The sequence below is a fragment of the Lepidochelys kempii genome, chromosome 2 (genome assembly GCF_965140285.1).
Source record: "Lepidochelys kempii isolate rLepKem1 chromosome 2, rLepKem1.hap1, whole genome shotgun sequence".
Lineage (NCBI taxonomy): Eukaryota > Metazoa > Chordata > Testudines > Cheloniidae > Lepidochelys > Lepidochelys kempii.
In genome coordinates this window covers 189,490,002-189,504,879 of record NC_136381.1, presented here as the reverse complement: position 1 = coordinate 189,504,879, position 14,878 = coordinate 189,490,002, and the positions used below count along the sequence as shown (strand labels likewise).

Sequence of the window (14,878 nt, the reverse complement as noted above, 5' to 3'; positions counted from 1 at the left end):
CCCGTTATCATGACTCCTCCATTTTGTCAATGCTTAACCGAGTTCCGTGCCTTGAAATCTTTCCTCATAAACCAATCCCACTAGACTCCACATCAGTTTTGTTGTTGAATTTCCTCAAATGTGTCAATACTGTATCTGTCCCATAAGGTGCCCTGATTGGAGTACGATATTCCTGGTGTAGTGATATCAGAGCCTTATGGACCATGACTGTTTTTCTTTTTCTATGACAATAGAGCTGTTTGGGGTTTTGGAAAGAGTGTTAAATGTTAACAGTGGTGTCCTTTTACGTTTTCTATGAGTCGATAAGTTTATTTTGCCACTGGAGTGGATTGCATACAGGTCAGAAACAAACAAAAAAATGGAAAACAAAACGATGAAATGGGGAAACTTGGGGTCCTTAGTATTTCTGTAAATATTTATAGGCTCGTAAGAGCCAGAGCAAAAGGACCATCGTGTCTATGCTCCCTGTAAGGGCCGGCCATAATCCTTCAGAAAGGAAGGAGTCAATGGAAAGTCAGAGGAGTCACTGGAGTCAAGGGAAAGACTTTGCATACGGGATATTAAATTGATACTGCACCTGCCCTTTGGCAGAGTATCTGGACCAAAATTCTGCACTCAGTTATACCAGTGTAAATCTAAAGAAACTTCACTGACCTCCATAGTTAGTTTGGATTCATGCCAGTATTGCTGAGTATAGACTTTGGTCCTCTAGGTTTCTGAATGTGTATAGGTTCAGTACATCACATTCTGCAGAAAGTGTGACTTATAAGGTACGTATATTCTTTTTTCACCACATCTTTTATGAAGGCAATTTTAACAATAATCCTAATTCAAAGAAACAAAGGTACAAAAGGATTTGCACCTCTGTGCTGGATATTTCATCAGTTTGTTCTGGGATCACCAGTTCATCAGTATTTCCTTGTAACTATGGGAACTGAGGCCTTTAGCCATAATTTTAGCATTCTGCATGTTCATAAGAGATGGGAGGCACCACTTTGGCCAAACATTAGGGTTACCAAGTTTATCTAGTCTTCTAGATCTGCAAGTGATCCTACCAACTCTAAAAATATATCCTGCTCGTCTTGAGAGGCCCATCTGTAATGAACATTTAAAATGATTTTGGTTGACGTCCGCAAATTCAGAGAGCCAGTTCTCATCCAGGGCCCATCTGAGTCACCTGCATTATCAGAACCCTGGCCAGTGAGTATCTTTGGCTTGTCACCACTGGCAGATCTGCTCAATATCTGCCAGACGTGTAAAGGTAACCTGCAAAGGCGGGGTGCAGGTGGACGTTATGCTTGCACCATTTGTTTCTTCTTGCTGGTATCTAAAATAGGCTTGATTTGGTTTGGTTTTGTCTTTTAAATGTTTTTTGGGTGTGTGTGCTTTTTTCAGTGTGTTTTTCACATTGGAAATTCAGGTCTTGTGTAACCTGAAGACTCTCTTGATAACTGCAGAGCTAACAGGATTCTGACAAACAGAGACCTAGGAAGTAGAAACCGACTAGCTGAGGGGGGAGACGATTCTTGTTTGCTTACATTGGTTCAAAGCTATTGAATGGAGTAGGTTCAACCTATTTAATTCAGACATGCGGAGAACATGGGAATTGCCGGGCTGGTCAGACCACTGCTGGCTCCAAAAGGGGCCAGCACCAGCTGTGTCAGAAGTTGTAAGAACTGAGCAGTAGGCAGATGTAAAGAATGGGAAGATGGCAAAAGGCTGTTTGCGAAAGTTTCGGCACTTCTGTCCTTTCCGCTGAAGGCTGAAAAAAGCTGCCTCTCCATATTTCTGAGCCATCCAAGAAGTTCTCCAGCAAGAGCCAGGAAGGCAAGACTTGGCATTCCTCATATTTCTAAGAAAATCACAATTGTGGGAAAAGCTTGTTTACGGAAAACAAACCTTCTTGTGCCTTCATACATCATAAAGAAGTAAAATAAGAACATACCCAGTGTATATCCCTTTGTGTGCCACCTTTACAGTATTATGCAGTCTCAGTCAGCTGTACGCTGTAGCCACCTTATTAAGAAGTTCAGAAGACCCAGAGTGTTAAAATTAGAGAGGTGTTTATCTTTACAAAGCCTTAACCCTCAGGTTGCCAGAGGCGCTTGGCACCTCTGTCCTATGGCATTCATGTGGCTGGCAGCCATCCCTTCCTCTCAGGAGAACTATGCAGCATTGTTCTTTGGTTCCTTTATCACCGAGTGTCCGTTTATCGAATAAGAAACAAAAAGTGTAGTTTCTGATACATCCAGACAAAGAAATTGAAAGCCAAGACTGACACGCTGGGTCAGATCCTCAAGGAGCCACACTGATTTACACCACTTGAGAATCTTCGCCTCTTCTCCTTAACTCACAACTGCCCTGCAGAAAGGGGAGGAGTTATTGTTCACATTAAATTGATCCCTTTGTTTGTTTGTCAACTCACTGGTTGACAGAATTAGAAAACAAAGAGGAGAAATAACTGGTCTATGATCAAGAGGGAAGGAGGTTTAATATAATATAATATATATTTAATATATATAGGTTTAATATAACAGTTGTCCTTTAACTAGTGGTGCAAGTAAGCTGGTACGGTCAGGACGCCATACCATTTATTGCTGGAATGCCATACTGGAAAGACACATTTTCAAGAATGAATTGTAGAGCCCTGCACAGACACAAATTTATACCTGGGGATGTGGATATCTGCAGATAGAAATCTGTATCTGCTGAACTGCAGGGCTCTCCTGGGAACCACAGCGGCCAAAGAAGAAGAATGTGGGGCCGCCGCTCCCAGGAGCCAGCGCGCCACGGCGGCAGCCCCTCTAGCACGGCTGTACTGCTCCAAGCCCTTCCACGCAACCGCATCTCCTGTCTGCGGTCTGTACAGCCCCGCTGGAAGACAGGGCTGGGGACGGTACAGCCACACCGCAGGAGCTGGCGGCATGGGGCACTGGCTCCTGGAATGGCATCCCCACTCCTGCTCCTTTTGCCACTGATTTCTATCTGCAGATATCCGCATCCCCAGGTATAAATTTTGTGTCTGTGCAGGGCTCTAGTCACGGAACATTTTTGTGAGCGGGGTCAGGGGCCGGTACTGTACCAGTAAGAGTTAAACTCTACTTGCATCGCTGCCTTTAACATGTTTGTTAGTGCCTGGGGAAAGAGAGTGAATGGTGATGTGCTAAAATTTGGGAATGAGGCTGAATTTTTTAGGTTACTCAAGGCTAGAAGCAGGTGTTAGCTTCAGAAGGACCAAACAAAACTAGACAATGTGATGAGAAATGACATTCCGTGCAGATAAGGGCAAACTCAGAAGAAACAATCAGTATTCCTTCACATTGTGACCACTCTGAAAACAGATTTGAGTCCTCGTTTGTACAGAGCCGAGCACAATGGTCCATGATGAGGGCTCCTCGGCATTATGATAATACAAAAAATAAAAAAGGTGCCTTATACTGCTATAATTCTTCCCCTTCCCCTGTGAGAATAGCTGTACCTGTATAAAGGACCTTTATACGAAGGTAGCAGGATCTATACCGCTGGGGTTGTACTGCTTTAACTAGACTGAGAGAGGTTTTAAAAGTGCAGCTTTCTAGTGTGGACTAGCCAAAATTGTTCAGCTGTTTTCTGAAAGAGAGGCTGTAGTGCAAGACCTGATGGTTGCAAAGCTTAGGCTCAGCCTGATCTTTATCAGTTGCTGTTTCACAGCCGACCCACAGACACTGGGCTGCTCACCCATTTGAGTCTAGCCTCCCTGGACTTGACTAGCCATAGTGTTACTCTGAATGCAGCTGCTGGGAAGCAGGGAGGGGAGAGAGAGTTGGTGTTTGAGAACACAACAGAACACTAATCTACAATCCTACTAACGCCTGGCATTTAGAGAGTGTTCTCCTTTTGCTTTGCTGTGCTAACCGAGCAGTGAGTAGTCTGTTATAGTATTGATTCAGTTCTTAGAGAAATAATAATCAATTACTTTCAGATCCTATAAAGGAATGTGTAATTCTGTTCTGGTTTCCAAGTACGTTTAATAATCCTGATATTTTTTGTTCTCAGTGCACAGTGATTAAGGAAGAGTGCTTGCTGAATAGTAATAATAGGTCAGGCTTGACTCAGAAGCACTGAAAATATTGTATCATTTATACCAGGCATCAGAAGTCTTCAGGAATCTGCTTCTGAATGATGAGGTATTATTGGTATTGATATTGCATTAGTGCACAGAGGCCCCTCTGGGATCAGCACTGTACACATTCATAATAAAAAAGATGTCCCAGCCCCAAAGAGTTTATAATTGAAGTATGAGACAAGGCACAGAAGGCGGAAGTAACAAATGGGAAGGCGGACAAGGTAACAGTGAAACTATCGTGATTGGTGTGGTAAGCAGCAGTCACAGCGTGCCCACTATCTAAAAAAAATCACATTTTTTACTATAAATATTGCAAATCTATTCATGCAATGTCTAGATTGTTTTCATTGAAAGCAAACAAAGAAACTTGCTAACCACTGAATCAGCTCCTATACGTTCCATATTTCAGTGTAGTACCCTGTTTTGCAGCTTCTGATGGCTCATGGCCATGTGTTTCTTAATCTAGGAGTTAGGCTGGTTGAGTGACTTTTTTTCTTTTTCACTACACTCCTACATCACAGAACTTGAGACCATTGATAGCTTTCCACTCTGAGTTACTGGGCCAGATTCTGATCTGTTACACCAACGGGACTCTGGGTAGATTTTTTCCAGATTTTCCACGTTACTGAAATCACAGTTTGTTGTACTGCCAGTAAGTGCAAATACCATCGCCCTGAGCCTGCAGAGATGGACGAAGGTGTGTAATTTTACACTCATGAACAATCCAGTCAAATTCAATGGGACTGTTCACCTACATAAAATCACACGTGTGCTAGTTGCTAGGATCAAGGTCAAAGGACCTGAACCTGCAATAACATGGCCACCTAAGTAACTTTATGCCGTGCTATGGGACTGCTCCCCTATACAAAGAGGCCCAGGCATGCACATCTTTGCAGGATCATCTCCTTGTTTGCTTATAACTGTTAGTTTGAGTTTCAGTGTGGGTTGGCAGAGATGCAGTTTTCTTAAACTCACGTATATTTTCTTATCCTGTATTAATTTTGTTTAATCTAGATACAAAAGAACCCTAATAAACATGAAAGACCATTGTTTTTACTGTAGAAAAAAGAAGGGAGGCCTGAAAAAGGAAACATATTTTTCTAAAACAACGATTTTGAAATTCCTGTTTTCTCATGCACGCGCGCACACCTCTCGTCATTTGCTGAAGGTGGAGAGGTATTTGGTCAAGTATTTTCCTGGTTTTCCACTGCTATAGTTTTTGCATGTGGATAAACCATTTTACCCCTGAATCAGTATTTGCTCTACTGATTTATTTAACTCTTATCAACGCCTTTTATGATTGTCAGAAAATGATTGTTTGCTTTAGGTGTTGTCTGTGTTTTGAAAGTAATTTGTTGCTGCAAACTCGGAGAAGTTTTATGAAATGCAGAAATACATAATATAAATATATACGTTGTGTAATACATTGAAAATTATAACATTTTATATCAAAATCTTTATTCTGGTGCAGCAATATTTGGGCCATAGTTAAGACTGAAGCTGCCATTCCCCTGGAAGCATAATTTTTACTACCACCCTGAAAAGAAACTGATTTTCCTGAAATTTTGCATGTCCCATCTCATCCTTGGGTAGAGCTTTTTTGGAAAGTTTGGTAGGAACCAGGAAAGAAGGTTTAAAGTTATGGCATATTGGAAATGTACTTGTCATTTGCTTGTTTCAAATATTTCTTTTTTTTTTTTTTGGCCTCATTAGATCTTTGAGGTGGCTTGGCCTATAAATTCATTCATCTGTATTCGTTGTAGGCAGGGTGGATTTGATTTAAATCACTAGTCAGGAAGACTCGATTTAATCATGGATTTCTACATAAAAGTGCATTCTTGTTGGTTGTTATAACCTTAATACATATTCTTCACAACTCAGAGATAAATGTAGTTTTCATTTTTAGAAGGTACGTACTATACACTTTTAAAGTGATTTATATTGAAAACTTTTCAGATTAGTTTTACAGTTATATCAGAAAATGAATGATTGTTTGGTTATTTCAGTTACCAAAGGTAATTGAAGCAAATATTTATGAAGTCATTGGGAGGTGAACTATCTCCAATTCAACAGGTTAATCATTAATATTTGGAGGTTTTTCTTGCCATGCTATATTAGGAGGAGAACATCACCAGACAGACATTTAAATTGTTTTATTTAACTAAAACAATAATGTTATGTATTCTGGATTTTTTTCTTCAACAGCAAACATAATATTTTAACAAAACAAACATATGAATTTTTGAATTTAGTTAAACATTCAAGTTTTTTAAAATCAGGTTTGTTTTTGTTAAAATTGTTGAACTAAAATAGTTAAATGAAATATTTAAAAACAAAAATTAAATAGACTGTGTCAGCCAGATCAACATGAGAAACTTAAAATATTGGCTTCTGCAGCTAACTCGGTCATCTTCACCTTCGTTTTCCTGTTTGTTCATAATCTGGAAAAGAAAAACAAGCTTTCCTGCTTTTTCAGCACCCAAACGGTTTCTCAACTTGGAATGAATTAGTCCAAAGGAAGAAAATATTCTTTCTACACCGGTAGAAGAAGCTACTGCTGTTTAAAAGTGAGATCATCACCTCAACAGTCTCTGAATCAAAGTGCTTAAGTGACTTCCACCAGTTCACTGGGCTGACTTTCTTTAAAACATCATCAGCAAACATATTACTTGAATGGTTCACCCTTAGCTTTGAAGTTTATTATAGTTGGCATTATGGAGGGATGATGGCTGGATGTCCATGTCATAGCCAACTCTTCTTCAGCAGTTAAGGTCTGACCCTAGTACCTAGTATTGAGAATATTTGCAAGAAAATAAGCTGGAGATAGTGCTTGCCCCATTTGTTTTTTTTTAATGCTTGTAATTTAACTCTGTCATTGCATATTTCTCTTTTTAAGCTCTCATTTGGTTCCTTCCAAATTTCAACAGCGTCAGCAATAAAACAGCTATTTCCCTGCATTTTGTTCAAGGCTACAGAAATAGGCTTCAGGGTACTCAGCACGTGTTCACCGTTTCTCTTAAGCCCAATGTTGAGAACTTTGGCTGTGACGGTGCCATCTATTTTCTCACGATTTTGTTCACAAACTGTCATCAGATTTGGCCAGTTCTAGACCTCGTTCTCAAAACAGTTCTACTGAGTTCTACTACTGAGTTCTATTGCATGTCTTGTGGGAGAGTTAGCTTGGTTCCTTCCACTTTTTTCAGAGCAGCTGCTGCAAAGTGGTTGTTACAGAAGTATATTGCAATTTAAACATTAGCCTTTATTTCTGGAACACTGAAGTCTTTGGCAAGGAGGTGCATCAATTGAGCACTGCAACCATATGTTATTAGCTTGGGACTCTTTTCTAAATAATGCCTTCTCATTTTGGATACATTTGCAGCATTGTCTGTGACCAAGCTGCATCCTAGACATTTGAATTTTTTAAAACAGTTTGTTATAGCTTTTACTGCTACTTCTTGTAACTATTCTGCTGTATGTGCATTTCCTGATATATCCATTGTTTCTGTAAGGTAAATATTCCCTTCTTCTGTTGTCACACAAGTACATACAACAGGATCATTGTGGACATTGCTCCACCCATCAAGACTCAGGTTAACAATTTCATCCTCTAGACCTTCTGCACACTGCTCAATTTCTCTTTGATACACTTTATCCAGCAATTTGCCTGCGATATCTGCTCTGTTGGGTGGACTGTATCCTGGTCTTAATGACTGAACCATGTTAATGAAGTGTGGGTTCTCAACCACACGGAAAGGAGAGTTTGTTGCGATAAACAAACCGGGCAATTTTTTCATCAATTACATCTTTTTGTAATCTGCTGGTTCTTATCACAAATTTATGTTTGTTTCTGGATTATGGAGATTTTTTTTTCTTTCTGCTACAGGTGATGTACTGTGGCTATGTGACATACATGAAGTGACTGAAACTCTGTCATTGACAGATAATTCTGTAACTATAGAAAATGGTGATGATCTTGAAGATGGATAGTCTTCAGAATCCTGTATGTTGAGAATGGATTCTCCTAAACAAAATAAGTCAATGCAGTTATTTAATTATTATTCCCATACTGCTCACTTAGTATTACTCATTGCATTCACTGACACTCAGTACTACTTTAAAGGTGAAATTGTAAAAGGAAGATCTGCCTATTTCAGCTATTTATTTTTTTTATCACAACTGCATCTAAAATGATGGTACCATAGAGTAACAACTATATTTTTTGCTCAAACATGAGAATTCAAGAATAGTCCAGAAGGAAGACAGCCAGCCCTTAAGAAAGAAGTATGAAATAAAAAAGTTTACCAACCTGAAGATCCTGCGCATTCAGACATGTTCCTTTCATCATCTTCAATATATATTTGGAGCTGTTTAGAGGTGCTAAGCACCCTCAGCTTCCAGTGGGTCCAAATAATGGGCAGCCGGTTGGTACTTTGTGCAGTTAAATGATGCCACTGTTAGGCTGAAAAAGGGTTCATTCCTATCAGTCCTCTGATGGAAGAATACGGTTTGTTTCCGGTTTCAGAGTAACAGCCGTGTTAGTCTGTATTCGCAAAAAGAAAAGGAGTACTTGTGGCACCTTAGAGACTAACCAATTTATTTGAGCATGAGCTTTCGTGAGCTACAGCTCACTTCATCGGATGCATACCGTGGAAACTGCAGCAGATATTATATACACACAGAGATCATGAAACTATACCTCCTCCCACCCCCCTGTCCTGCTGGTAGGACAGTGGGGTGGGAGGAAGTATTGTTTCATGATCTCTGTGTGTATATAATATCTGCTGCAGTTTCCACGGTATGCATCCGATGAAGTGAGCTGTAGCTCACGAAAGCTCATGCTCAAATAAATTGGTTAGTCTCTAAGGTGCCACAAGTACTCCTTTTCGGTTTGTTACCGGTGGCCTTGAGGAGTGATATCAGTGGGCGAGGGAGATCAGTGTTGCTTTGTGTGGGTGCAAAGCTTCTTTCCCAACAAAAAGACAAACTGAAAAGGAAAATCCTTCCCCATTCATATAGAGAAAATCATAGGGCTTTATTCTGTGACAGACTCAGCCTTCTCTGGATTTGGAATCTGTCCCACTACCTGGGAAGGGTTTACCAGATATAACTAGCTTTACTCTAATAGGTGAAATTGACAATGTTTGCATAAGCGCTTGGATTTTGATTACTTTTTATATTTAAACTGAAGAAAAAAAGGTTCTTAAGAAGCTAAACTCAGACATTTTGGAACCATTGCAGGCTTGGGTATGGTAAACCTACATGAAACACTGACATCTTGTTGCCCTTTGTGCTCAAGTTGGCTCGTAAGATCAAAGGAGACTTTGCCTGGCATACACATGGAATGTGTCAGGATAATATCTGATGCACTTCTGTCACAGCCCATATTTAAAATATGCAAGTCAGAGTGTTTGTGAACCAGTGTATATTCATCTGAGATATAATATTCATGAGAGCACTCAGATTATATTATTTGTTTAGATTTATTATTATTACTATTTTTATTATGAAATGCATCTTTACAGAAGCAGAATCATACTTAAATGGAGAAGAAACAAAACAGAATCTCAAATAAGATCCAGCTTGAAAACTATGGGCCAGATCCTAAAGTGATGGTAAATCGGTGTAGCTCCAGCAATTTCAATGGAGATGCACTGACTTACCCCAGATGAGGATCTGGCCCTACAACAGAGGGTCTGTCAGTGTATGTGTCTCATTTTATTCCATGAGATAATATTTTAGGCTAGCATTTGATAATGAAAATGTTTTAAAATAAATACGCATTTTACTACCCTATTGGTCGTATCTGTATTTGGGTCTCTTTAGTACAGCTGCACAAACCATTTGTGATATACAAATTTATATTGATAAACCAAATTATTGATATACAAAATGTAATATCTTACTGTGCACAAATTATCTTCAGACAGAGTTTGATTTTTATACCCTTGTTCAGTTACTCAGGCCATGATTCAGTATGCACCTAACTTTAAGCATGGGAGTAGGCCCACAGAAGCCAACGAAAGACTGTTTGAACTTAAAGTTAGGCATGGGCTTAAGTACCTTGTTGAATCAGAGTCTCAATGGGTGGCTTATGTGACTATATTTAAGTTTATATATCGCTCACTCTTTGGTAAGGTACAACTTCTCTGCCTAAGTTTCTCTGTAAAATTGGAGTAATGTTTACCTCACAGGGGTGTTGGGAGGATTAGTTTACATTTCAAAAGCGTTTGAAACATGACAACTGTGTATAGATACAAAAGCTTAAATTCTTAGCAAAGACGGGTGCTTTTGGGAGCCTCCATATTTAGGTGCTCAGCCCAAGACAACTTTTAAAGGGCCTGATTTTTGGAAAGTAGTGGATACCCCACCCTAAAAATCAGGCCTCTTTAAGATGACTCAAATCAGGCACCCCAAAAATGGAGGCACCCAAATCATTAGTCACTTCTGAAAAATACAGCATTATATTACACATAGGCGCTGACTTCCTCAGTTCCTGGGGAGTGCTCGACCCCTGCCCCACCCCCACTCCGCCCCATCCCTCAAGTCCCTGTCCCGTTTCTTCCCACCCCCTTTCCCCGCCTCTTCCTTCACACAGCTGAACAGCTGATCTTGGGAGGCACTGGTGGTGGGGTGGGGGAGGAGCTGATTGGCAGGGCCGCCAGTGGGCGGGAGGTGCTGGCAGGGAGGAGGAGGCGGCGCTGATCCGCGGGGCTGCCAGTGGGTGCTGAGCACCCACTATTTTTTTTTTCTGTGGATGCTCCAGCCCCAGAGCACTCATGGAGTCAGCGCCTATGGTAGGCCTAACTGTTTATGCAATAAAAGACGAAAAACCTATAACTAAATATGTGACGGAGCCTTTTGTTGTTTGCAAATTATGTATACTATAATGCTGCTGATTGGTTTTTCTAGCATGTAATGAGTCTTTGTTGCCATACCTTGGGAGTTTCCTTTCTTGTAAGAATTTTTAACTACTCAGAGGCTAAAACTACAATGAGGCGTGAACTCTCAAATAGGGAAATAAGTGCTGGTTGGTGATACTGATTTCTCTGCTTTTGTTTTATTTCATCCTTGCGTACAGAAGAATAACATTAATTATAGCTCTGCCCAGTATACAATTTCAAGTTCTGGTGACTCACTGTGCAGTAATTTAATCAATAGGTATTCTAAAGGTCTCTCACTATATAGACAAAACTACCATGAAAGTACTTGCTCTGTATCCTACAGTTAATCCAAGTTATCTAAAGTCAACAAAAAGAGACCAGATAGATGGTATGTACTAAAAATACTTCCATTTCCTCCATGGATGAGAAGGGTCTTCATTGTTTGTGTATTAACAATGCCTTACTTGGCCAAAGCAAGAGAAAGGAAGAGGATATTTTACTACCTTCTTGTGAGACATAAAGACGTAGACCACAAATAATGTAGCAGCCCCACTCTCGAACTTGAAAAATCTAGCATGGGCAGGAGGGAGACAGTGTATGGATGATGCTCAATAATGCCAGAGCTGCATTAGGGAAATTTTCCCCCATAAATATATCTGACACAGCTTTAGCAATTTAAATCTGAATTTGTCCAGTGCCTGGACATTCCTCTGTGACCTAAGGACCCTAAATCACTACTATATCTCCACAGTGACATTCTGTGGAGCTGCAACACATAAAAAGCCCATTCAAGGCCTGATACAAAGCCCACTAAAGCCAATGGCCACTGACTCCAATGAGCTCCTGTCCTAGTCTTCTTTTGTTGACTTTAGTCCTGGCTAAATTAGACAAGCTATTGACTTCATTGGGCTTTGGATCAGGTCCTTTATGCAGCTTCTGGGGTGATCTCAGTTGTCTTCCCACTCCCCAAAGGAAATCTCTAACCTCAGGGACTTCACCCAGCGATCCTACCCAGGACTCTTCCTAGATAAGATACTACCAATATTAAGAAAAAGAAAGAAAGGGCAAAGCACCCATAGACTTCAGAGGCAGCAGGATTTAACGTATGTGTTCTAACATCCTCAGATTTCACTGCACATGCTATGTCTACACTGCAATTAGATACCCGTGGCTGGCCCATGTCAGCCAACTCAGGCATCCGGGGCTGAGGCTACAGGGCTGTAAAATTGTGGTGTAGACATTTGGGTTTAGAGAGGAGCCCAAGCTCTGGGCTCCTCCCCGCTCACTCAGGTGCCAACCCAAGCCCGAACATCTACACTGCAATTTTTAGTCCTGCACCCCAAACCCAGATAGATGACCTGGGCCAGCCACGGCCGTTCTGCAGGTCTTTTATTCCAGTGTAGATGAACCCTTAGGAACTGAATGTACTGCAAGAGTCCTCCTCATAACACAAGAAGCGGGAAGCTTCGGGTTTACAGGCTGCCGAGAGCCCAAGTGAACGTTAAACTGAGTCTTTGATTCTAGGACTCTGAGCCCAAACTGATGGAGGTAGCTTAGGTCCAAAGTTAGCTGAGCTGCTCAATAAAACAGGAGGAAGTTTGCCAACTCAGTGCCACTCCTGCTTCTGTTAAGTAAAGAGCCTTATTAGCCCGGCTCATTATGAATACAAGTGAAGTGACTAACGATTGTAGCCACTTGTTATGGAAACATAAAAAAAGGGAGTGGGGGAGTGGAATTGCTGTTATCAATAGTCTGGAACCCAAGAGAAAAAACTGTTGAAACACTGCCCGATTGTCAACTAAACTCCATTTACTTGATTTAGCAAAGATAGAGGATGACTTCTGCCTAAGCAGGACAGAGTCAATCTGCTACAAACATGGAAAGAGTTGAAACCATGACTGTGTAAAATGTTACTGCATCTTAAAATTGAAATCCCCTTACCAACCTTCACAAAAAATCAGTCTTCAGAGATCAGCATCCAGGGGCCTTTCATGACAGGGTCAGATTGATATGAGGGCACAGGAAGAATCTCACCTTGCTTCATATACCAGGGCTCATATTAGACAAGGATACTCCCACTGATTAGTAGAATACCCCGGGAGGTGGCGGGGAGAGAGGAGGGAGGCTGGTGTGGGACTCCCAATACATAGAGGTTCAGGAGCATCATAAAGTAAAGTGATGGATTAAGGTGAACTGTGACACAGATCAACAAAACTGCAAGGCTCCAAAATCTTGATCCAGAGCCCATTGAAGTCAATTTAAAAAACTTACTAAGTGACACCAATGACCAGCAATAGATCAGGCCCTAAATGTGCTAGTGTATGGCCAGGGATTAGGGTGCAAAGGCCTCTGGAGTATAGATGCCAAATTAATCTTTTCAACCGTTCCATAGTCTCTTGGTATGTAGTCTCTAGGGTCCACAGGTAGGCACAGAATATATGTTCTGTTCAAACGAGAATTTACAAAGCCTAATAGAAATGTATCCACAATGTTTATTAAAATGCTTTCAGTGGAAACAGTTTATTTTCAAGGGGATAAAGCAGGTTGCAACCTAGACACTACAGCATCCAGTTTTGAGAAAGAATAAACTCGTAAAAACACACACGCCCACACGCTCTGGAGTTACCGGATTCTGTGGAACTATTATTGTCATTGATTGCAGCTAAGTCACCAGTCAGATCTGTTGTGATTTATATGTTGTTGGTATTTAGGGTTTTATGTGTGCAGTGTAAATTGTATTAATTCTTTCACATCAACTCCCTCTTTCCAAACACCACCCCTTGGCACCGTACATGCTGTCATTTCAAAGCCAGCTTCTGATAAAAAGGGGCTGCTTCCTTCTACGTGATCAGAGGAAGGTGGCAGAAGTGACGACGGGCTTTGCCAGTACTTCAGGACACAAGACCAGAAAGGATCATGAGTCAGCCAGCTGGTGAGTTTTAAAACTTCGTAAGCTGTAAGACCAGTGTATGCGCAGGAGTTGCTTTTTGGCAAGCTCCTGCACTAAGAACCTGATCTGAAGCTATTTGTAATGTGTCTAGTTAGTGTGTTTGTTGCTGGCAACACATGTTCATTACAGAGGAAAGGGAACATAAGCTGATGAAGTTCTGAGACGAGTCTGAGCTTGCTATATAGAATCACAGAATCATAAAACTGGAAGGGACCTTGAGAAGTCATCTAGTCCAGTCCCCGGACTCAAGGCAGGACTAAGTATTATCTAGACCATCCCTGACAGGGGTTTGTCCAACCAGCTCTTAAAAATTCCCAATGATAGAGATTCCACAACCTCCCTAGGCAATTTATTCCAGTGCTTAACCACTCTGACAGTTAGGAAGTTTTTCCTAATGTCCAACCTAAACCCCCCTTGCTGCAATTTAACCCCATTCCTCCTTGTCCGATCGTCAGAGGTTAAGAAGAACAAATTTTCTCCCTCCTCCTTGTAACAACCTTTTATGTACTTGAAAACTGTAATCATGTCCCCTCTCAATCTTCTCTTCTCCAGACTAAATAAACCCAATGTTTTCAATCTTCCCTCATAGGTCATGTTTTCTAGACCTTTAATCATTTTTGTTGCTCTGCTCTGGACTTTCTCCAATTTGTCCATATCTTTCCTGAAATGTGGCACCCAGAACTGGACACAGTACTCCAGTTGAGGTCTAATCAGCATGCAGTAAAGCGGAAGAATTACTTCTCGTGTCTTGCTTACAATACTCCTGCTAATACATCCCAGAATGATGTTTGGTTTTTTTGCAACAGCGTTACACTGTTGACTCATATTTAGCTTGTGGTCCCCTATGCCCCGCAGATCCCTTTCCCCAGTACTCCTTCCTAGGCAGTCATTTCCCATTTTGTATGTGTGCAACTGATTGTTCCTTTCTAAGTGGAGTACTTT

At 40.9% G+C, this 14,878-nt stretch overlaps 1 protein-coding gene across 1 annotated transcript in view; it reads left to right on the top strand.

The window, feature by feature from the left end:
- Positions 1-14,878, top strand: part of TGM4 (transglutaminase 4) — a 61,018-nt gene that overhangs the window by 792 nt on the left and 45,348 nt on the right. The window contains exon 2 of the mRNA XM_073333138.2: positions 13,796-13,918. Within this exon, the coding sequence (XP_073189239.1) occupies positions 13,903-13,918 (16 nt within the window). The 5' untranslated portion in view covers positions 13,796-13,902. The remainder of the gene's footprint in view (positions 1-13,795; positions 13,919-14,878) is intronic.